This window comes from Bos indicus x Bos taurus, chromosome 25 (genome assembly GCF_003369695.1).
Source record: "Bos indicus x Bos taurus breed Angus x Brahman F1 hybrid chromosome 25, Bos_hybrid_MaternalHap_v2.0, whole genome shotgun sequence".
In the NCBI taxonomy this organism is placed as follows: domain Eukaryota; kingdom Metazoa; phylum Chordata; class Mammalia; order Artiodactyla; family Bovidae; genus Bos; species Bos indicus x Bos taurus.
The window spans coordinates 21,452,997-21,475,801 of record NC_040100.1 but is presented as its reverse complement, the minus strand read 5'-3'; the positions used below and the strand labels follow the sequence as shown (position 1 = coordinate 21,475,801).

General features: G+C 46.1%; 1 protein-coding gene across 1 annotated transcript in view; it reads right to left on the bottom strand.

The window, feature by feature from the left end:
- Positions 1-2,908: 2,908 nt before the first annotated feature.
- Positions 2,909-22,805, bottom strand: part of COG7 (component of oligomeric golgi complex 7) — a 90,113-nt gene continuing 70,216 nt past the window's right edge. The window contains exons 15-17 of the mRNA XM_027526938.1: positions 19,531-19,645; positions 5,954-6,097; positions 2,909-3,311 (exon numbers count right to left, since the gene is read on the bottom strand). Of these exons, the coding sequence (XP_027382739.1) occupies positions 3,145-3,311; positions 5,954-6,097; positions 19,531-19,645 (426 nt within the window). The 3' untranslated portion in view covers positions 2,909-3,144. The remainder of the gene's footprint in view (positions 3,312-5,953; positions 6,098-19,530; positions 19,646-22,805) is intronic.

The following is a 22,805-nucleotide window of genomic DNA, read 5'->3' as shown; positions in this document are numbered from 1 at the left end:
AGATGGGAGAAAAGGACCAGGTTGATGTGGGCATTACTTGCTAGTCTCTCCTGGGGAGTACGGAGGGCTGGAGAAAGATGGATGATGGTCCCACCTCTGAGAGCAGGCTCTGAGTCAGGCAGACGGTCGTCACTCTCCCCTCCGGATCTAGAGGGGAGACGGGGTATCGTATTCCACCCTGGGGTCCTATCAGAGCCTGAAAAATTAGCAGTTCCAAAATTGCCCAGGAATGGCGCTCTGTCATTCCCACCACTATCCCCAGTGGATAGGTGAATTACAGGTGCGAGAGGACTATGAAAGTAGCATCTACTATACACCTACTGTGTGCTGTTAGTGTGTTAGTTGCTCAGTTGTGTCTCTTTGGGACCCCGTGGACTGCAGCCCGCCCGGCTCCTCTGTCCATGAAATTCTCTAGGGAAGAATTCTGGAGTGGGTTGCCATTCCCTTCTCCAGAGGATCTTCCCTACCTAGGCATCCAACCCCGGTCTCCCACATTGCAGGCAGATTCTTTACTTCTGAGCCACCAGGGAAGCTCTTCATTTCATCTCAAGCATTCTTCAAATAACCCTAGGAGTTAGGTACCATTATGACCCTTGTTTTCCAGATTTGGAAACAAGGCTCAGAGAGATGAATGACTTTCCCAAGGTCACACAGCTGGACGGTAGCAAAGCTGGAATCAAGCCTGAGCCTGTCTTAGTGGCACTCACCGACACTGGCAGAGGTCACTGCAAAGAGGTTTCCACTTCAAAGCAGCACTTTCTGCCTTCCAGGTCTCCAGCTCCCACTTCGAGAGAGAAGCCAGGCTTGATCCCCGCCATGGATGTCTGTGATCCACCACGTGAGAAACCAAAATATTTTTTTCGGTGGAAGTTTGCAGCTAATGCTCTTTTAGGGCCAGCCAAACTGTTTCCAAAGGTATGGGGAACAGAAGGTGTGGGAATTCCCTGGGAGACAGACCCAGAGGGAGACACAGCCCTGGCAGCCCAGTGGGACTGTTTCAAAGGCTGAGATCACAGTGGTGCCACTCCCAAGGGGCTGGCACGGGCAGGCTGACCTGGGTGGGATTAGGTGGAGCCAACACCTCTGGGCTCCCAGCCCTGCACATGGCCGCTGAGTGACTCTGGGCAAGCCCCTTAGATCTCTCCAAGCCTCAGTTCCTTTGTGCGTGAAATATTCCCGGGCTCCATGTTCCGGGAATGTGAGGCAATGGGTAGGAGACAAGGAAAGCCCACCCAGGCTCAGAACATGGTGCAGCTCAATTCAAAAGGAGCCTGCAAGGGACTCGGCTGCCTGCCCTTCTCCCAGTTTTCAGGCGGCAAGAAATCCTGCATGGTCTAAGCCAGGGTTTCTCTACCAGAGGTGGTTTTGCCTCCTGGACCATGTCTGGATGTTGTTGGTTGTCATGTTGGTTGTCACAACTCGGGCATCCAGTGGGTGGAGGCCAGTGATGCTATTCAACATCCCACAGTGCACAGGACGCCCCACGGCAGAGCTGTTCAGCCTGGCGGACGTCAGTCCTGCTCCTGTGCTCCCAGCCTTGCTTGCAGCTGGGGAGACACCTGGTGACCCAACATGGCCATGAGGCCTGGGAGGAAGTCAAGGGTGGGGCTCTGGGAAGGCCTTTGCCTCCCCAGTGGAAGGGATGAACTGCTGCTTGGCCACCCCCTCTCTGCCTCCTTCCTCTCTGGATGCGGATGCTGTACCTACTTGCAGGAGGATGAGGCACCACGCCCATAGTGCAACATCAAGATCACAGAGAGGCTGGTCCTGACTCGGTCCAGCCACTAAATAGTGCCCATAGCCACCACCATTTGACTCTCTGTTACTAGCAAAAATCAATTCTTATTTAAGTCACTCAAATTACATTATTCTGTTACTTAGAGCCAACTAAAATCTTAACAGATGCAGAAGCTATTGACCAAAAAAAAAAGAAAGAAAACCTAATAGAGGGCTTCCTGTGGCTCAGTGGTAAAGAATACACTTTCTAGTGCAGAAGACTCGAGTTCAGTCCCTGAGCCAGGAAGATCCCACGTGCCACATGGCAACTAAGCCCTCGAGCCACAACTACTGAGCCTGTGCTCAAAAACCCGGCAACCACCACTACTGAACCTACGTGCAGCAACTACTAAAGCCCCGCGCTCTAGAGCCTGTGCTCTGCAGCAAGAGAAGCCACCGCAGTGAGAAGCCTGAGCACCGCAACGAAGAGTAACCTCTGCTTGCTGCAACTGGAGAAAAGCCCGCGTGCAGCAACAGGGCTTTTCGGTCAAAAATTAATTTAAAAAAAAGAAAAAAACCTGACAGAATCTACATCACCTGGCGGGTTTTTTAAAAGAGGGAAAATCAAAGTCCTTACCATGGCTTGCAGGACATGCTATGATCTGCACCTCTTTCCTCCCTGACCTTATCTCCGGCTTCCCACTTCCACTGCTGACCATGGACATGCCCAGGGCCTGATCCGCCTTTGCCCTCAGCCTGAGCACTCCTCAGAGCTCGTCACCACGCACAGCCCTCATCCTTCAGGTCCTGGGGTTGCCCGTCCAGCTCTTCCCAGGCCACTGCCCCCTGACGCCCTCTGGGCCCCCAGCACTAACATCTTGGATGATCTTAGTCGGAAAGGAAAGTAAAAGGCTCCCCATCCATAGTATTCTCCAGGTAAGAATACAGGAGTGGATGGCCATGCCGCTCTCCAGAGAATCTTCCCAACCCAGGGATCAAACCTGGGTCTTCCACATTGCAGGCAGATTCTTAACCACTGAGCCACCAAGGAAGCCAGACCTTAGTCAGTTTACCTGCCAATTCTCTCTCCCTCCCTGCTTCAGCCTCCTTGCCAGCCGAATCCCCAGTGTGGACAGCCCAGTACATGGGAAGCATCCAAATATTCACTGAGTAAAAATGGAAAGAAAACGGCCTTTTTTCATTTCATGGTATTTATTAACTGCACTTTCAAGATGGAATCATTTTTAAAAATTATCTGAAAATTCCTAATAAATAATTTACCTCTAATTAACAGGCTTTTTTTTTGATTATACAAATGAACCAAGTCCTTTCGAAACAAGTTCTGGCCAATGCCTGGTGGATTTGTAGAGCAAGACCAGTCTGGAGAGTTCTGTGGCCCCAACACTCTTGTCAGCAGGAGCATGGGGGTCAGTAGTCCACACTCCGCATGGTGGCCACCGTGGTGGCGAGGCGACGGGGCAGGCCTTTGCTGACCTGTCTGTAGTCCTCGGGCTTGGCCTTCAAGAGCATCACGATGTTCTGGAGGGTGCGGGACGGCTGCAGGCCCAGGGCGTCCATCACGTTGATCAGGTAGTCTGTGGGGTGGGAGCAGACGGACACAGACAGACAGACTCAGCACCAAGCGGACGAGCCCTAAGGGCCTCCCCATAGTAAGAAACAAGATGTCCCCCAACCCCCCCAACGCTGGCTGCCAGATCTGCTCTCAGCCCACGGGCCTTCACTCTGAGGGTGTTTTACAGGACGGTCAAATATGACTGTGAGCTCGGCCCAGGCCCAGGTCTAGGGATTCTAAATAAACGAAGGAGTTGCCAACATCGCCACCACACACTCATCTCTGCAGCCCGATCCGCCAACCTCAGCAGAAGCTCTACAATGAGAACTCCTGGGTTCCCAGCCCTGCTCCCCAGTGGCCCCCACTGACCACATGGAAAACCCAAGGGGTCAGGAGACACAGGGTTTATCTAAGCAGCTCCCAAAGACCCCCCAGCAGAGCCTCTACAGGGGGGATGCAGATGGTGCTTGGGGCAATCCCTGGTGTAATGTGGTTCCCACAACTTCCAGATATAACCCCTTGGGGTACAAGTGAGGACAGATTCCTGAGCCCACCCCCAGGCCCAGTTGATGAAAGTCTCCAAGAGGGGTGTGAGGGGCCTATCCTTCTGAAAAGCAGCATCTCCCATCCTAACCGGCAGGCGAGCTCAGGCAGCACAGGCAGAGTGGAAGAGAAAATGGGGTTTCCAAGGTCAGGGTGACCTCAGTGACTCCTTTGACCTCTCGTGTCTCCGCTTCCACCCCTGGAGGCAGTCAGTACCCTCGGGCAGCACCACTCAGGGGGTGAAGAGGGACAAGGACCATGAACACGCCCCATGTGATGCAGGTGGTCAATAACTGGGCATTCTTTCCCTTCATCCTTCCGGGGCAGCGCGGCCAGCCCTCTCCGGCTCCTCCCTCTCTTCCTGCTCCCAGGGGCTGGAAGACACATCACCCAGCAAGTTCCTCCCTACTTTCTGATCACCGCCTGCATCAATCTCTCCTCCCCGATTAGGCTGGAGCTCCAGCATGGCTCTATCTTCCCTGTGTCTTCTTTCCAAGGCACAGCCTGTAGACGGTGCCTGCTCTGTCCTGGATGCCTGACCCCACGACCCTCTCAGACAGCCACTTCCCAGGAAGGGCGCCACCAACCGGTCAGACACCTGCCTCCGGCCCATGTGCACCCATAAAACTATGCGCTCTCCTTGACTGCAGGCCAGGACCTGCAAAGTGGCAGCCCACAACCTACCACATCTTCTGTCCAGACAGCAAGAGTGCTTTTGTTTCAACGTTTAACTTTGTGTCCCTAAGGTGTCCATATGCTGCCACAGACCTCACTGCTCCCTATTGTGTTACCACTGGGCAGCTTCCCGGGACCTAAGCCCACACTCACTCCCTCATGGTGGAAGCTCAGTGAGCACAGGAACTGTCCAGACCGCTCTGGTTCTGTCCCATCTCCTAGCATGAGAGCTGCTTGCAACAGATGCTCAGTCACCACTGAGCAAGTGAAGAGGTGGATCTAGATGGGAGCTGAACAGTGAGGGAAGATGACATGTAGACGAGTGAACTCTAGGGGCCGCCCCCAAATCTCACTCGCTAGTTCTGCTGGTTCTCCCCTCAGTGCTCCTGCCTGTACTAACAGGGACCACTGATGAACAAGGGAACCTCTTCATCTCTTCTCTGAACACGTGCCCTGTGAGATGACGAGAGCTGGCCGCTGCTCTGTAACTGCTGAGAGCTGACCATGAATGAGTATAGCGAGTGGAGTCACACATCTGGGTTCGAGGCCTGGCTCCGTCACTCACTGCCCCGTGACCTGGAGGAAAGCATCTCACTTCTATTTCTGCTTTGGCAAAACCAGAGGCTGGCTTGGCCCTGTGCTCACTCAGGTCAAAGCCCTGGCTGGGTCTCCAGGCTGCTACTCTTCAAGTCTCCTACCATCCGCTCCCTTGACCGCTCCAAGAGCTGCCTCCAGCCAAAGAGCCGGCAAGTCACTGGAATGATACCAAGAGGGTGGGGAGATGCTCCGACTGCCCGCCTGCAGCACCCCAACCTCAGAGCACCTCCCACCGGGGGGCATTACCTCCAGGGACGTGTGCCAGCAGGAGGAGATGGCACACGCCCCTTGACTTGGGAATCAGGCAGGTACTCAGGTGGAGACGGCGGGGCGACCCTGGTGGGGTGGCCTTGTGACGCAAGTGCCCTGTGCCCCCGTTTCCTTATCAGAGTGCTGAAGGCAGGAGCACAGACCTCACAGGGGAGTTTTGAAGATTGCATAAGACAATGGGCGCGAGAGCTTGGCTCAGGACCTGCATGCCTGCTTGTAGTGAGCACTTAATCAAGGTCGGTTTGGATGATGATTATATGGATGAACAGAAGGCAAGGCAGGGCAGGGCATCATCACACCAGGCTGCCTCACCCATCCAGCCTGTCTTGCCAAGGCGCCCCTGAATGGCTCTCAGCCCTGGCAGCTGTGAGAATCCCCGGGGACATCTGGCAAACTACTGGTGCCCAGGCTTCCACCCAGACTTGTCACGTCAGAGCCTCTGGGGGCGGGGACTGGAGAATCCACATTTTTAACAAAGCTTCCCAGACCAACCCCGAGCTGAAGCTGAGAGAAGCCCTGGGACAACCTTCCTGGAGACAACCTCCTGGACAACCTCCCCCGCCCGCCGCGGGGACCCACCGATGTCGGTGGCCAGCTGCTTGGTGGAGTGCGGGGTGAGCTCAGGAATCTGCAGGATGGCGTCACAGTAGGTCTGCATGGTGGCTCTGGCGATGGAGCCCAGCCAGTTGTCGGCCATGTTGTCCAGCTCGGGCAGCTCGTCCCCTGGAGAGGGAAAGACAGTCGTCACCAAAGAAACAGAGCCTGGTCAGGAAAAACTGCCCACTGACAGCCTGCACAGGTTTCCTTGGTGGCTCAGACGGTAAAGAATCTGCAGGCAATGCAGGAGATCCAGGTTTGATCCCAGGGTCGGGAAGACCCCCTGGAAAAGGAAATGGTAACCCACTCTAGTATTCTTGCCTGGAGAATCCCATGGACAGGGGAGCCTGATGGGTGGCAATCCATGGGGTTGTAGAGTCAGACACGACTGAGTGACTAACACGTTCACTTTCACCAGCTTGTACAGGGCTGCTCTGGGTGACCAGGGTCATGACGGGTGCTGCATGTATACACAAAGCTACGGTCAGGTGGGCAACACAGGAAACAGAAGACAATTACATCTTAGGTCAACTGGTATTGACTTAGTATAATGAGGATTCAGAAGAGAAAGCAGTCGGGTGAGGTGGGACAACCTTAGTGGTCTCAAAGTCTGGGGGCCGATGCAGCCACTCAGGCCAGGAGGACTTCTGCGCCTGCCCATCAGATGACCCGCCCAGAGCCGGACCAGCAGACCAGGAGCTGACCCCCCTGTCTGTAACCCAGGTCAGAGGGAGTCGGGGAGCCTCCTAGGGCCCAGCACTCACACCTGGGCAGCACGTGCCTCCTCTGCCCAGAATCATGACTCCACGGCAGCTCCGGCTGCCTCCAAAGATCTCCCAATTCCCTGTGGCCAAAACAGGTGCCTCCACCAGGGAAGAGGACCACGACACGGGGAGCCTGCGACCTTCTTGCAGGGGTCTGCTCTAGCCCACTGGGCGGGTGACCCTGGGACACATCACTTCATAGTTCCTGAAGTTCAATTTCCTCACGGGAATGATTTTTAAATCTCCCTCCTACTTATCATGTATCTAAGCCTGTAGCCCGTCAGGCTCCTCTGTCCGTGGAATTCTCCAGGCCAGAATATGGGAGTGGATAGCCATTCCCTTCTTCAGGGGATCTTCCTGACCCAGGGATTGAACCCAGGTCTCCCACATTTACCATCTGAGCCACCAGGGAAGCCCGTATCTAAGCCAAAAAGTTCCTATTGGCTGTTTAACCATCTGCTTCATAAAACTTTCACTGTTAAAATGCTGGAAAAGAATATGAAGAAGAATTTATATATATGTATAACTGAATTAGTTTGCTGTACATGAGAAACTAACACAACACTGTAAATCAACTGTACTTCAATAAAATCTTTAGAAAAGAAAAAATATGGGGACTGGAATGAGCTATTCCAAATCCTGAAAGATGATGCTGTGAAAGTACTACACTCAATATGCCAGCAAATTTGGAAAACTCAGCAGTGGCCACAGGACTGGAAAAGGTCAGTTTTCATTCCAATCCCAAAGAAAGGTAATGCCAAAGAATGCTCAAACTACCACACAATTGCACTCATCTCACACGCTAGTAAAGTAATGCTCAAAATTCTCCAAGCCAGGCTTCAGCAAGATGTGAACCGTGAACTTCCTGATGTTCAAGCTGGTTTTAGAAAAGGCAGAGGAACCAGAGATCAAATTGCCAACATCCGCTGGATCATGGAAAAAGCAAGAGAGTTCCAGAAAAACATCTATTTCCGCTTTATTGACTATGCCAAAGTCTTTGACTGTGTGGATCACAATAAACTGTGGAAAATTCTGAAAGACATGGGAATATCAGACCACCTGATCTGCCTCTTGAGAAATTTGTATGCTGGTCAGGAAGCAACAGTTAGAACTGGACATGGAACAACAGACTGGTTCCAAATAGGAAAAGGAGTACGTCAAGGCTGTATATTGTCACCCTGTTTATTTAACTTATATGCAGAGTACATCATGAGAAACTCTGGACTGGAAGAAACACAAGCTGGAATCAAGATTGCCAGGAGAAATATCAATAACCTCAGATATGCAGATGACACCACCCTTATGGCAGAAAGTGAAGAGGAACTAAAAAGCCTCTTGATGAAAGTGAAAGTGGAGAGTGAAAAAGTTGGCTTAAAGCTCAACATTCAGAAAACGAAGATCATGGCATCCGGTCCCATCACTTCATGGGAAATAGATGGGGAAACAGTGTCAGACTTTATTTTTGGGGGCTCCAAAATCACTGCAGATGGTGACTGCAGCCATGAAATTAAAAGATGCTTACTCCTTGGAAGGAAAGTTATGACCAACCTAGATAGCATATTCAAAAGCAGAGACATTACTTTGCCAACAAAGGTCCGTCTAGTCAAGGCTATGGTTTTTCCTGTGGTCATGTATGGATGTTAGAGTTGGACTGTGAAGAAGGCCGAGCGCTGAAGAATTGATGCTTTTGAACTGTGGTGTTGGAGAAGGCTCTTGAGAGTCCCTTGGACTGCAAGGAGATCCAACCAGTCCATTCTGAAGGAGATCAGCCGTGGGATTTCTTTGGAAGGAATGATGCTAAAGCTGAAACTCCAGTACTTTGGCCACCTCATGCGAAGAGTTGACTCATTGGAAAAGACTCTGATGCTGGGAGGGATTGGGGGCAGGAGAAGGGGATGACAGAGGATGAGATGGCTGGATGGCATCACTGACTCGATGGACATGAGTCTGGGTGAACTCCGGGAGTTGGTGATGGACAGGGAGGCCTGGTGTGCTGCAGTTCATGGGGTCGCAAAGAGTCGGACACGACTGAGCGACTGATCTGATCTGGAATGCTAGTTCACTGGGTAATTCTTTCCAATTTTTTGTATGCTTGAAAATTTTCATAGTAACATATTGAATGAAAGATTTAAAACAAAAAATTATCCAGGTCAGTTTCTTTTTTGTTGTTATGGTTTCAACCAGTATTACAATGCTATTTTGTGGCTGGAAGGTTTTTTTTCCTTCTTAACAATGTTCAACCCAGAGCCTAGCACATGGTAAACAATTAATAAACATTTAAGTGAGTGAATGGAAACAACCACATACTCACTAAATCTCTATATATGTATCGGCAGTGAAACAATAAGCTATTATGCTCCTCCTGATGTAAGGCAACAGACAATAAATACAGCACTACATTCTCTTGCCAAAGAATGTGAACCTGAATTTAATCCTTACCAGTAAAAGATACAAAATGAAGTATTTCTAAGTCAAGTATTCCTAAATGAAATAACATGATGCCTGGGATTTGATTTAAATACTCTAGCAAAAAATGTGAGCAGAATATATGAAACAAGAAGAAGCCATTCTTAAACCCAGGTGATAAGTGTCTGGGTTTCACTGTACTAGTCTCATGATTTGGGTGTGTGTATAGAAAGTGGCATGAAAAATAGTTAAAAAAAATTTTTTTTAAGGTTTTCCTTTTTTTGTTTTATATTGGGAGCATTTTAAAACAAAACACTTATTTACTTTTGGTGGTGCTGTCTCTGTTGCCGCACAAGCTTTCTCCATTTGCAGGTAGCAGGGTCTACTCTCAAGTTGCGATGCTAGGGCTTCTCACTGCAGTGGCTTCTCTTGTTGAGGAGTACAGGCTCTAGGGCACACGGGCTTCAGCAGTTGTGGCACACGGGCTCAACTGCCCTGAGGCATGTGGGATCTTCCTGGACTGGGTGTCAAACCAGCAGCCTTTGCATTGCAAGGCAGATTCTTAACCACTAGACCACCAGGGAAGCCCCTAAAATTTTTCTCTAAACTTAAAAAGCATATTAGTGGACTGCTCCCGGTGGTCCAGTGGTTAAGACTCTGCCTGCCCATATAGGGGACACAGTCCAATCCCTGATCTGGGAAGACTCCACATGCCACAGGGCAACTGAGCCTGTGCGCGCTCTAGAGCCTGTGCTCTGCAAGAAACCCCCGCAGCGAGAAGCTGGAGCACCGCAAGTAGAGAGTAGCCCCTGCTCACTGCAAATAGAGAAAGCCCGCATGCAGCAACAAAGACGCTGTGCAGCCAGAAATAAATAAATAAATAATTTTAATTAAAAAATAAAAGGGGAAGGCAACAAGAGATCTTCCTCTTAAAAAAAAAGTATATTAGCCATTAGATGAAAATAAAAATCACTTAGGATCAAGATGGTGACACACGAAGACCCTGAACTCACTTCTTCCCCCTGGAGAGGCAGAGAACAAAACCCCCACACAGCAGGGAGGGATCTCACGGGCAGAGCCCCTCCCTGAGGAGCGAAGGGTCTGTCTGTGCGCCACATCCGGCGCGCCAACCCTGGGACCCGCACCAGTCAGATGAGGTCCCCAAAACATCTGGCTCTGAAACCAGTGGGACCCGGGGGTGCTGTGGGGATCTGAGATACTCCTGTTGAGGAGCTCGAACACAGAGACTCATCCTGGGAACCAGAGCAAAGGCAGAAGTTTGAGAGGTGACCGGATTACACACAAAGGAAATTCAGTTGCTAGTCTTAAAGCTTCAGCCAGAGGCACAGGGAATATCCTGGGGGAGGAGAGGTGCTGGAAAACGCCATTCTGCACTCTCCCCCTCGGGGCACAGAGGGGCATGCGGAGACACAGCCTCCTGAAAGCTGAGGGTGTGGGCACCACCCCCTGCCCCCCGCCCTGCGCTCTCCTTCTGCACCACTAAAAGCAGGTGTGCCCTGCCCCCCCACCCCCTGCCGCGCTCCTTCCCAACCCTGGTTCCCCACAGGGAACGCCTCGGTTGCCTGACTCTGATGACCAGAGGGGCTTATGCTCCTGGGCCCTGCAGGACCATAGCAATCAGAAAGTCATTTTAATTTTTTTTTTTTTTTACTGTTTCAGTATAATTTTATTAGCACTTATTACATCAAAATTCACATTTATAGGATCCAAAGGACGGTCTTAGTATATGTAATTAGAGTTTAACAGTAAGATAGAACATATTCTCATTATAGCACAGCCCTTAAAGAGTCAAGGATAACACGGAGAATTAAGTACATTTCTTGATAGACATAGAAATGAAGTCTGTATGCATAGTGTCACTTAAAAACAAAGTTCCGTGGAAGTATATAATAAATCTATGGATGTGAATTTCAGTGGCAAGTATCACTGACTTCCAAACAACGGACACCAAAGGGATGTCCAATCAAACACAAGCACGGTGGCTTTCATTCAGTGTAGAGCAGTGATAACTCTACAAAGAGACCTTGAGTCCTTAAGCCTTGTAATATGCTATTATGCTGTGACACCAATACAAAACACATCAACTCTAAGGCGTCGACTCTGACGCATTATGACAAAAAATCTTTTTTTCTGTCAGAAAACACTGAGTTTTTTCCTCAGAAAATGCTGAACATTTTTCTATCAGAAAATGCTGTGGTATTCTGGGCAGGATACCACACCCAGGACACCAGACAGGAGACGGTAACACAACCGGTCTGCATGTGAAAAAGGCCCATTTAATTGTCCTGAAGCTTCAACCTGCAGGACTGGCCTCAGGTTTGCCACCCGGGCTACAGAGGTGCCCTATGGGAAGGCAGGCAGGGAGACATCACTCGTGCCCCCTCCCTTGGCTTCACCCCTGCTCAATGGTGCCTCCCAGCAAGGAGCTTCCACACTCCTCTAAGTCCCCATTCTTGCAGCTGTCGCCCACGAGACACCTCCAGACCAGATCTTCCAGTCTGGAAGGCAGCAGGGTCCATGACTGCAGCCCCTGCATACTTCAAAAGCTGTTACCTGCGGATCTGGCTTCCAATCAGCCTGAATCTGGGCGCTCAATGTAATCACCCCTTTAGGAACAGACAGGTCTTGGCACATCCCGGGACCCATCAAGAAACAAACCAGGCTTCCTGGACAGCCACAAAGGTATAAGAGACAACCGAGAGCTAGGGTGAAGCTGAGTAATAAGGTTCATTTCCTACACAAAGCCATTCCTTCAAGCCTGGGAGAGGGGGCTCTTTCGCTTGTTACACGGAGGCCAACGCAGAGAGTCAAGCAAAATGAGGGAACAGAGGAATAGTTTCCAAATGAAAGAAAGAGACTGAACCTGAGAAAAATGCCTTAATGAAACAGACATAAGTCATCTACCTGAAAAAGAGTTCAAACTCACGGTCATAAAGATGGTCACCCAGCTTGGGCAAAGAATGGATGAACAGTGAGGACATCAACAAAAAGAGAGAAAATACAAGAAAGTACCAAACGGAAATAATAGAGCTCAAGAATATGAACTGAAAAATACGTTAGTGGGATTCAACAGCAGATTAGATGAACCGAAGAACGATTCACTGACCTGGAAGACAGAGCAGTGGAACTCATGCAAACAGATCAGCAAAAAGAAAGAATTTTAAAAAGTGAGGATAACTTAAGAGACTTATTGGACAACATCGAGTAGAATAACGTTTGCATTATAGGGGTCCCAGAAGGAGAAGAGAGAAACAAGCAGAAAATTTATTTGAAGAACTAATGGCTGAAAACTTCCCTAACCTGAGGAAGGAAACAGAAATCAAGATCCAGGACACAGAGTTCCAAATAAGATGAACCCAAAGAGAACCACACCAACAGACTTTACAAGTGAAATGTCAAAAGTTAAAGAGAATCTTAAATGCAATGGGGGGAAGAAAACACAAAACCTTGCTATATGCAAGGAAACCCCATAAGATTATCAGCTAATTTTTTTTATCAGCTGATACTTCAACAGAAACTCTTCAAGTCAGAGGGACTGGCATGTTATACTCAAAGTGCTGAAAGGAAAAAACTTCCAACCAAGAACAGTCTATCACTCAGGTTATCATTCAGAACTGAGAGAGAGAGTTTTCAAGATAAGTAACAGTTAAAGGAGTTTACCACTACTAAACCAGCCTTGTAAGAAACATTGAAGGGTCTTCTTTAAGCTGAAAAGAAAAGGTGCTAACTAATAACAAGAAAACATGAAAATAAAAATCTCTCTGGTAAAAGGTGAATATATAGTTAAGGCAGAATATGCTAGTATGAAAGTTAAAACACAAAAGAGGTAAAATTAACTAAAAAAATTAGTCAAGGGATACTCAAAAAGATATATGACATAAAAAAGTTAATGTGATGGGGGAGGTAAAAATGTAGAGTTTTTAAAAATGCATTCAAGTGTAAGTTTCTATCAATTTAAAATATACTGAAGTATGTGTGTGTGTATATATATATTATATGTGAACCTCATGGCAACCACAAAGCAAAAACCTACAGTAGATACACAAAAGATAATTAGAAAGGAATCGAAACATAATACTAAAGAAATTCATCAAACCACAATGGGAGAGAGTTTGGTTCATATTCTGCCAGATCTATATTCAATACTTTTACATGCAAACATGCATGTAGAAATAGACAAGGTGGGGGTATTTTCAAACAGAAATAATACTGCATGAATTATTCTGTATCTGCTTTTTTGTCTTAACAATAACAGATCTTTTCTGTCTTAACAATATATAAAATCCGTATTTTTGAAGACCTTATCTCTAGGTACAAATAGTTCTACCTCCCATAAAGAAAATCAAAAAGAATTTTTCAACATTATGGATATATCACAATATATTTATCTACTCCCTGAGTAATAGACACTTGGGTTTTGTAATTTTGTGCAATGAACTGCCTCATATGCACCTCTGTGGGCACATATACATGGATTCCTCTAGGATGGGCATGCAGAAGAAGAGCTGTTGGATCAAAAAGGATGGGTGTCCTTTAGCTGTTGATGGAAATCACCCTCCAGACAACCTTTATCAATTTATACTCCTAGGGTCTAATCTTTGGTTTTCTTCTTGTACAAGTCATGAGATATATCATACACGTGGTAGAACATATATAAAAAAAATTACATGTCTTAAAGAAGAACCATAAAGCCAATGCCAATGCAACCACTTCTATGCTCAAGACAAAGGCCACTGCCAGGACCTGAAATCTCCCACATGCCTCTCCAGTCACACATAGCAGGATCCCAGGTACCATGCTCTGTATCCCCCGCAAGCCTTCGAGCTTTGGCTGTTCACATTCTGTCTTACTTCTTTTGCTCGATAATATGTTTGTCAGAATCATTCATGTCATTATGTATTGCTGTAGCTTATTCACCTTTAATACTGCATACTATTTCATCCCATCAGATCAGATCAGATCAGTCGCTTAGTCATGTCCAACTCTTCGTGACCCCATGAATCGCAGCACACCAGGCCTCCCTGTCCATATCCAACTCCCGGAGTTCACTGAGACTCACGTCCATTGAGTCAGTGATGCCATCCAGCCATCTCATCCTCTGTCATCCCCTTCTCCTCCTGCCCCCAATCCCTCCCAGCATCAGAGTCTTTTCCAATGAGTCAACTCTTCGCATGAGGTGGCCAGAGTACTGGAGTTTCAGCTTTAGCATCATTCCTTCCAAAGAAATCCCAGGGCTGATCTCCTTCAGAATGGACTGGTTGACTACACCATAATGTAAGCACCCACTGACTGCTGATGGATATTCGGTTTGTGGCTTCTGGTCTGTGGCTATTATCAAGTCACCACAAATATCCTTACAGATATATATGGAGGCACCTATTGAAGAGGTTCTAGGATGTACATCTTGGAGTAACCTGATAGGCTGAGGGTATGCACACTGTCCCTCTTATTAGAAAATGCCAAACTGTTTTCAAAGTGGATACATCGACTGATAGTGGTGGTGAGCGTTCTCCAGTCTTTTCTTTCTGGCCTCACCACAGAGCTTAACAGACCTTAGTTCCCCGACCAGGGATCGAACCAATACCCTCGGCAGTGAAAGTGCAGAGTCCTAACCACTGGATAGCCAGGGAAGTCCCCTAGTCTTTTCTTCTTCCACTTATATACACAGAAGCTTTTTTTCAAACGGACTCATACTGTATACTGCATTAAATATTTTTGTAATCTCAAAAATGACAGAATGATCTCTGTTCATTTCCAAGCAAACCTTTCAATGTCACAGTAATCCAAGTCTATGCCCCAACCACTAATGCCGAAGAAGCTGAAGTTGAATGGTTTTATGATGACCTACACAACATTCTAGAACTAACACCAAAAAAAGATGTCCTTTTCATCACAGGGGACTGGAATGTAAAAGAAGGAAGTCAAGAGATACCTGGAGTAACAGCCAAGTTTGGCCTTGGAGTACAAAATGAAGCAGGGCAAAGGCTAACAGAGTTTTGCCAAGAGAACAAATTGGTCATAGTAAACATCCTTTTCCAGCAACACAAGAGATGACTCTACACGTGGACATCACCAGATGGCCGACACCGAAATCAGACTGATTATATTCTTTGCAGCCAAAGCTGGAGAAGCTCTATACAGTCAGCAAAAACAAGACCAGGAGTTGACTGTGGCTCAGATCATGAACTCCTTATTGCCAAATTCAGACTTAAATTGAAGAAAGTAGGGAAAACCACTAGACCATTCAGGTATGACATAAATCAAATCCCTTATGATTATACAGCAGAAGTGACAAACAGATTCAAGGGATCTGATGGAGTGCCTGAGGAACTATGAACAGAGATTCATGACCTTATACAGGAGGCAGTGATCAAGAACATCCCCAAGAAAAAGAAATGCAAAAAGGCAAAATGGTTGTCTGAGGAGGCCTTACAAATAGCTGAGAAAAGAAGAGAAGTGAAAGGCAAAGTAGAAAAGCAAAGATATACCCATCTGAATGCAGAGTTCCAAAGAACAGCAAGGAGAGATAAGAAAGCCTTCCTCAGTGATCAGTGCAAAGAAACAGAGGAAGACAAGAGAATGAGAAAGACTAGAGATCTCCTCAAGAAAATTAGAGATACCAAGGGAACTTTTCATGCAAAGATGGGCACAATAAATGACAAAGCGTAGGGACCTAACAGATGCAGAAGATATTAAGAAGAGGTGGCAAGAATACACAGAAGAACTACACAAAAAAGATCTTCATGACTCAGATAACCATGATGGTGTGATCACTCACCTAGAGCCAGACATCCTGGAATGCAAAGTTAAGTGGGCCTTAGGAAGCATCACTACAAACAAAGCTAGTAGAGGAGACAGAATTCCAGCTGAGCTATTTCAAATCCTAAAAGATGACACTTTGAAGTGCTGCACTCAATATGCCAGCAGACTTGGAAAACTCAGCAGCGGCCACAGGACTGGAAAAGGTCAGTTTTCATTCCAGTCCCAAAGAAAGGCAATGTCAAAGACTGTTCAAACTACCGCACAATTGCACTCATCTCACAGATTAGCAAAGTTATGAAAATTAGAAATTTTCTATTTTCTAGAAAATAGAAAATTCTCCAAGTGAGGCTTCAGCAGTATGTGAACCGAGAACTTCCAGATGTTCAAGCTGGATTTAGAAAAGGCAGAGGAACCAGAAATCAAATTCCCAATATCCGCTGGATCCCTGAAAAAGCAAGAGTTCCAGAAAAACATCTACTTCTGCTTTATTGACTATGCCAAAGGCTTTGTGTGAATCACAACAAAGTCTGGAAAATTCTGAAAGAGATGGGAATACCAGACCACCTGACCTGCCTCCTGAGAAATCTGTATGCAGGTCAAGAAGCAACAGTTAGAACTGGACATGGAACAACTGACTGGTTCCAAATTGGGAAAGGAGTATGTCAAGGCTGTATACTGTCACCCTGTTTATTTAACTTATATGCAGAGTATATCATGCTAAATGCCGGGCTGGATGAAGCACAACGTGGAATCAAGACCGCTGGGAGAAATATCAATAACCTCAGATATGCAGATGACACCATCCTTATGGCAGAAAGAGAAGAGGAACTGAAGACCCTCTTGATGAAAGTGAAAGAGGAGAGCAAAAAAGCTGGCTTAAAACTCAACATTCAGAAAACTAACATCATGGCATCTGGTCCCATCACCTCATGGTAAATAGATGGGGAAACAATGGAAACAGTGACAGATTATTTTTTGGGGGCTCCAAAACCATTGCAGATGGTGACTGCAGCCATGAAATTAAAAGACACTTGCTCCTTGGAAGAAAGGCTATGACAAACCTAGATAGCATATCAAAAAGCAAAGACATTATTTTGCCAACAAAGGTCCATATGGTCCAAGCTATGGTTTTTCCAGTAGTCATGTATGGATGTGAGCATTGGATCATAAAGAAAGCTGAGCGCTGAAGAACTGATGCTTTTGAACTGTGGTGTTGGAGAAGACTCTTGAGACTCTCTTGGACTCCAAGGAGATCAGTCAATCCTAAAGGAAATCAGTCCTGAATATTCATTGGAAGGACTGATGCTGAGGCTGAAGCTTCAATACTTTGGCCACCTGATGTGAAGAACTGACTCCTTGGAAAAGACCCTGATGCTGGGAAAGATGGAAGGCAGGAGGAGAAGGGGACGACAGAGGATGAGATGTTTGGATGGTGTCACCGACTCAATGGATGTGAGTTTGAGCAAGCTGAGGGAGTTGGTGATGGACAGGGAAGCCTGGCAAGCTGCAGTCCATGGGGCCGCAAAGAGTCAGACATGATTGAGAGACTGAACTGAACTGAATGAGTTAATGGTTGTACAGCATTTAGTTATATGGATATACCAAAAATTTCTAATCAAAATTTCTACAGTTTCACATTTATTTTTCTTTCTGATGCTTTGCTTTCATAAACAATGGTGGGACATACATTCATAGAGTTATACTCGTGATTATTTTATTAGCACACTTAATAGCAGAATTCCTGATCTAAAAGGTATACACATTTCTAAGGCCTTTGATCTTATGTCAAATAGTCCTTCAGGAATTCAAACTGTACAATTTAAACTGTTTTCCTCCACCTTGCCAAATATTAAATAAACACTTAAACCAAATGGATGTAAATGCAGTCAATTTGATTATAAAAAATTGGTTATAAAAAATGAACCATGTTACTTTCATTTGCAGCTCTTTGAGAATTACTGAGGTTAAACATTTCTTTATATGTTTTAGCTTATGGAATGCCTTCAGGTTATTTACTTATTTTTCTGTGGGTGTTCACTTTTTTCTTACTGATTCATAAGAACTTTTATAAAATGAGGATATAACCATCATCTATCATATATGTTGCTATTTTTTCCAGCTTACCATTTATATTTTTTACAATTTTTTTCATTTCAAAGTCTTCTCTTCCTTATCCCTAAGATTAATTAATTCTCACTCATAGATAAGCTTAGCAGGTTTCACATTTTAAATCTGAATTTTAAACAGAATTATTCTTTTTTCCAAAAACTATATGAGTATCAGGGACTTCCATGGTGGTCCAATGGTTAAGACTCCACGCTTCCACTGCAGGGAGCCTGGGTTCAATCCGTGGTCAAGAGACTAAGATCTCACATGTCAGCAGCCAAAAAATTATATAAGTATCGTCAACATTTATAATCTTATGAAACTTATAGATTTTATTTGTATTACTTTTACAAACAGTTTGTGGAAATTTGAGAACAATCCTAATTCTCTGTGGGATAAAAAGCTTGATGTATTGATTCAGTCAAATGCACTGATTATACGGAACATTTCTCTTTTCTCATTAATCTTCCTGTGAAAGCCTAAATGAGAGGTACGAGGTTTTCTCAGTACTCATGTGGTTTTGCCATTACATGTCTGTCAGCTTCTTCTTTACATACATTGGTGCTGCACTACTGGACACACCAGGGTACTGGCTACTACGGGTTCACTATGAAATCCACCTGTTACCCACACAAAGAATCATTTAGTCCTATTTATCATCTTCTGATTTGATTCAACTTCTTCTAACAGTGATGCAGTCATCTTTTTTTTTTATCTGCATTTACATGAGATCCCTTTTAGCAACCCTTAATTTATAATCTTTCAATGTGATTTTATTTTCAGCGTGGTGCCTTCTCTTGAGCTGCTGAATCCTTTATACACCAAGTGATTCTTTTTTCCTGTCTGTTCAGCCTTAAAGAGGGAGGCCTATCGTGCCCAATTTAGAGAGAAGATGATTTTTGATCAGAGAGTACGTGGCCCCTGTTCAAATCTGTCAGGCCAAGAGAATGAGGAAAAGGAAATGTGTTCATGTGTTGTATTTTTACCTTGTCAGTTTATAGACCCAGGAGCCCTGGGGAGTTGGGAGCTTGCTGCAGTCAGAGGCAATTGGACAGGAAATGCAAACCTCTGTGCTGAAGAGTTTATTTTTGTTCTGACAAGAACTGTACCTACAAGGGTCCACTTTACTCCGCACGTGGCCCACAGAGAGGGGGAGCAGAGAGAGTGCCCCTAGCGAACCCCCCCGCCCTGTGAGCTCCCTTCTGTCATCAGTGAATGCCTACGAGCCCAGGCCCACCTGCCACCACCTTCCCACTGAGGGCACTGGGGGGGTTCACCCAGAGACACCTTGCACAGTGAGCCTTCCCTTACACACTCCGTCCTGCAGAAGTCCCTCGGTGGGTACAATAAGAAAACCCCAATCTCACCCAGTCACTCCTGTGCACTCCGACTCCTATTTCATTGGGAGTGTGAAGGACATGTGTGTGATGCGGGTGAGGCTGCAAGGAGCCTGCGATCACATCCCAGCCTGCTGCTCCCTGTCCCGCACGTCTCTCTCACCTTGCTCAGGAGGAAACGGCAGCTTCCCGGCATGCAAGGCCAGCTCTAAGGCTGAGTCCTCCTGAGTCACGAATGGCTCCAGGTTCAGGGGGAGGGACATGATATACTGCCCGATCTGAAACAAAAGAGAGCGCTGTCAGCCCGGTGCTGACGCATGCGTGTAACGATCGCATGCAGGACGTTCATGAGAAGGCAAATGGTGGGCAGACAAAACTGCGAGACCTGTTGGCAGCCCCAGGCCTGATCTGTCCAGTGTGTGGTAATATGGGTTAGGCAACGTCTGAAAAATAAAACCACTGCCAGTTTGCATGCAGATCATAGATTCATCCTTCTCACTAATGGCCTCAATATTTCTGGAATGCATTCAATGTGAGCTCTACCTCAAATGAGTAATGGATTACCAGAGTGCTTTGTAAAATTTAAAGTGCTTGTGTAAATATGTTATTATTACTGTTCATGGATTAAAAACCGGTAATGTCAACAAGTGCATAGTCAAGCAAGAATTTCAGTCGTGTCTTTTGGATGTGGATCTGGGTCTCTTCCTTCCAGGTTCCTGAAGCAGGTGAAGGAAGGAGTTTTGTGGGGGGAGTAGGGGGAAAGCAGTTTATAAGTTAATTTGGAGGGAAAATTGTATGTTTTCATAATACAAACTCTAGAAAATAAACCTTCTTGGTTGGTGAGGAATCGCAAAGGTAGGGTTACAAGACATTAGAGATGAGCCATAAAGCAACTCAGGGTTAGTCATGTGTGTGTCATCATGGGTACATTTTAGACACCTATTTCCATTACAACTCACAATTGTTTAGGACAAAGTAAAGGCAAGCATAAGCTAAGTATATGTTTCGTTCCAAAATGAGACTGATTTTCAGGTTATGACAATAACCTGAATATATATTTTCTTTAAAGTATATATATAATACATATATTTATAATATATAATATATATTTATATATAATTTATATATAGACATATAATTTATGTATTAATATATATTTATATAATATATTGATATATATTTATTTATATTATATATATATAATGTAATATATCATATATATTTTCTTAAAAAAATACTGGAGCCTGTTGTTGCCTTTTTTTTTGCTTCATATTGATTCTATACATTCATTCCCACTTAAGAGTTGATACTGATTCTGCCAGCTAATGTCCCAGAACTAGCTGAGAAAGATCTTCTCAATCTGGCCTTACATACTCCATGGCAGGTGTCCAGAAGTTAAGGCAGACTCCCAAAAGCTACCAGCCCAGATTAATGCCTTCATTTCCAAACATTTAATGAAGCCCATTGTGCTAATAAGAAATTGTTAGTTTGGTCTCCTTTTAAAGAGGTACATACGCAGATGGTAAAATAAATGACATCAGCACCTTTTCCTTTCATTTACTTAGCACAATCTTTCACTCAAACGAGACAAGTGGCCGCGTACCTGGCTAATAACCACAGCCACTGTACACTGCAGCTTGAAATGGCGACAAAATCACCGTTTTCCCCCAAGGCTGGGGGAAGAGAAGGGTGCTGAGTTTTGGGGTTAGAATGTCTTCATTTCAGTTCCACTCAGCCAGTACTTCCTGAATACCTACTATGTGCAGAGATCACAGGCATATTCCTGTACTTGGTACCTCTTTCACCTGTAGCCAGTTTTACTTGAGATAAAGAATTGTCATTATGCCTTGCATCTTTGCCATTTCATTTTTCCCAAGGACGTTCTGTTTCATCCCCTCATAATGCTCACACAGTTCTGTGTGGGTGAGGGCATCCACCAACAAGGCAAAGTGTCAAGTACAAATTTTCAATCATCTGACACCTCGAACTTCAATTAATGGGCCTCACACTGTGATTCCTAGAGAGATTCCATGACACCAGGTTTCTCTTGGGAGTTCTACGTTTATTTTTTGGAAATCAATGTGGGAAAAGATGCTTCTCATCAGACCTCTAGAGGTTTGTCTACTATTCTCACATATTCAATAAATACTCGTCAATATCCCGTCTAGGTAAGCACAGTGACTCAGGAAACATGAAAAGCTCTGTGGTCAGAGGACCAGGGCTTGAGTTCTGACTCTCCCACTGTGTGACGTTGGGCACCTTACTTTACCAGCCGGGGCCCTGGTTTCATCATCTCTGAAATGAGGGTGATCTCACACTTACTTCAAAGGGCTGTGGCAAGGATAAAATTAATCCTGTGTGAGACACACATACAGCATCCTGGCATCCTAAGAGAGCAGCCGCTGGGTAAATGGCTTCCCCACCCCACTCCCATCCCCCAGAGCCTCGGTGCTGCTGATGTGAAAACACGGCTGCCACCAACCGGCTCACTAAGTTGTTGTGAAGACAAACCTCGGTCTAGGACTTCCCTGGTGGTCTGGTGGTTAAGAATCCGCCTGCCAATGCAGGGGAACACTGGTTTGATCCCTGGTCTGGGAAGATCCCACATGCCTCAGGGCAACTAAACTTGTGCGCCTCAACTTCTGAAGCCCTCACACTCCAGAGCCTGTGCTCCACCACGGGAGAAGCCACTGCGTCTAGAGAAAGCCCAAGCAGAGCAGCAAAGATCCAGCAGGACCGAAAATGACAGATAAATAATCTTTAAAAAGTCAATGTGAAAACCTTTCGAGTCCCTTCTGGAAAGCAACATCATTTCTGGAATCAATTTACAGTGCAACACACAAGTCTGGAGAAGGAAATGGCAACCCACTCCAGTGTTCTTGCCTGGAGAATCCCCATGGACAGAGGAGCCTGGCAGGCTACCGTCCATGGGGTCGCAGGAGTCGGACATGACTTAGCGACGAAACTACCACTGCCACACAAATCTCAATCCTAAAAATGAGAGTCTTCTCATTGGTTGTAAAGACCGACTCACATTTTCAGCTCCCTCAGTCCAGGATATTGGATGATGCCCTGAAAACAGAGGAAAACAACTGCCCTGTGGACAATGACACTGCTCAATGAACAGAGTGTGGAAGGCCATTCTCTTTGCTACTCACCAGTGGGATCACACAGGCCTCCTCTAACTGTACCGTGTTTACTTTTAAAATTCTTTCCCATCTTTTCAGTAGTCATGACTTACAAAGGGGTGGGTCCTAAAGTGAATGCTCATGGCAGAGATCACCCACCTCAAAATCACCCCTGAAAAATCACAGAACTCTCCCACAGTATGGGGAAGACATGATTGGGATCTGCTGCTCCCGGACATTTCTTAGGTTCACTGACATTTAAAAACAACGCAGCTGGACTGCAGGAAGGGCAATAAAGGAGAGGCCACAT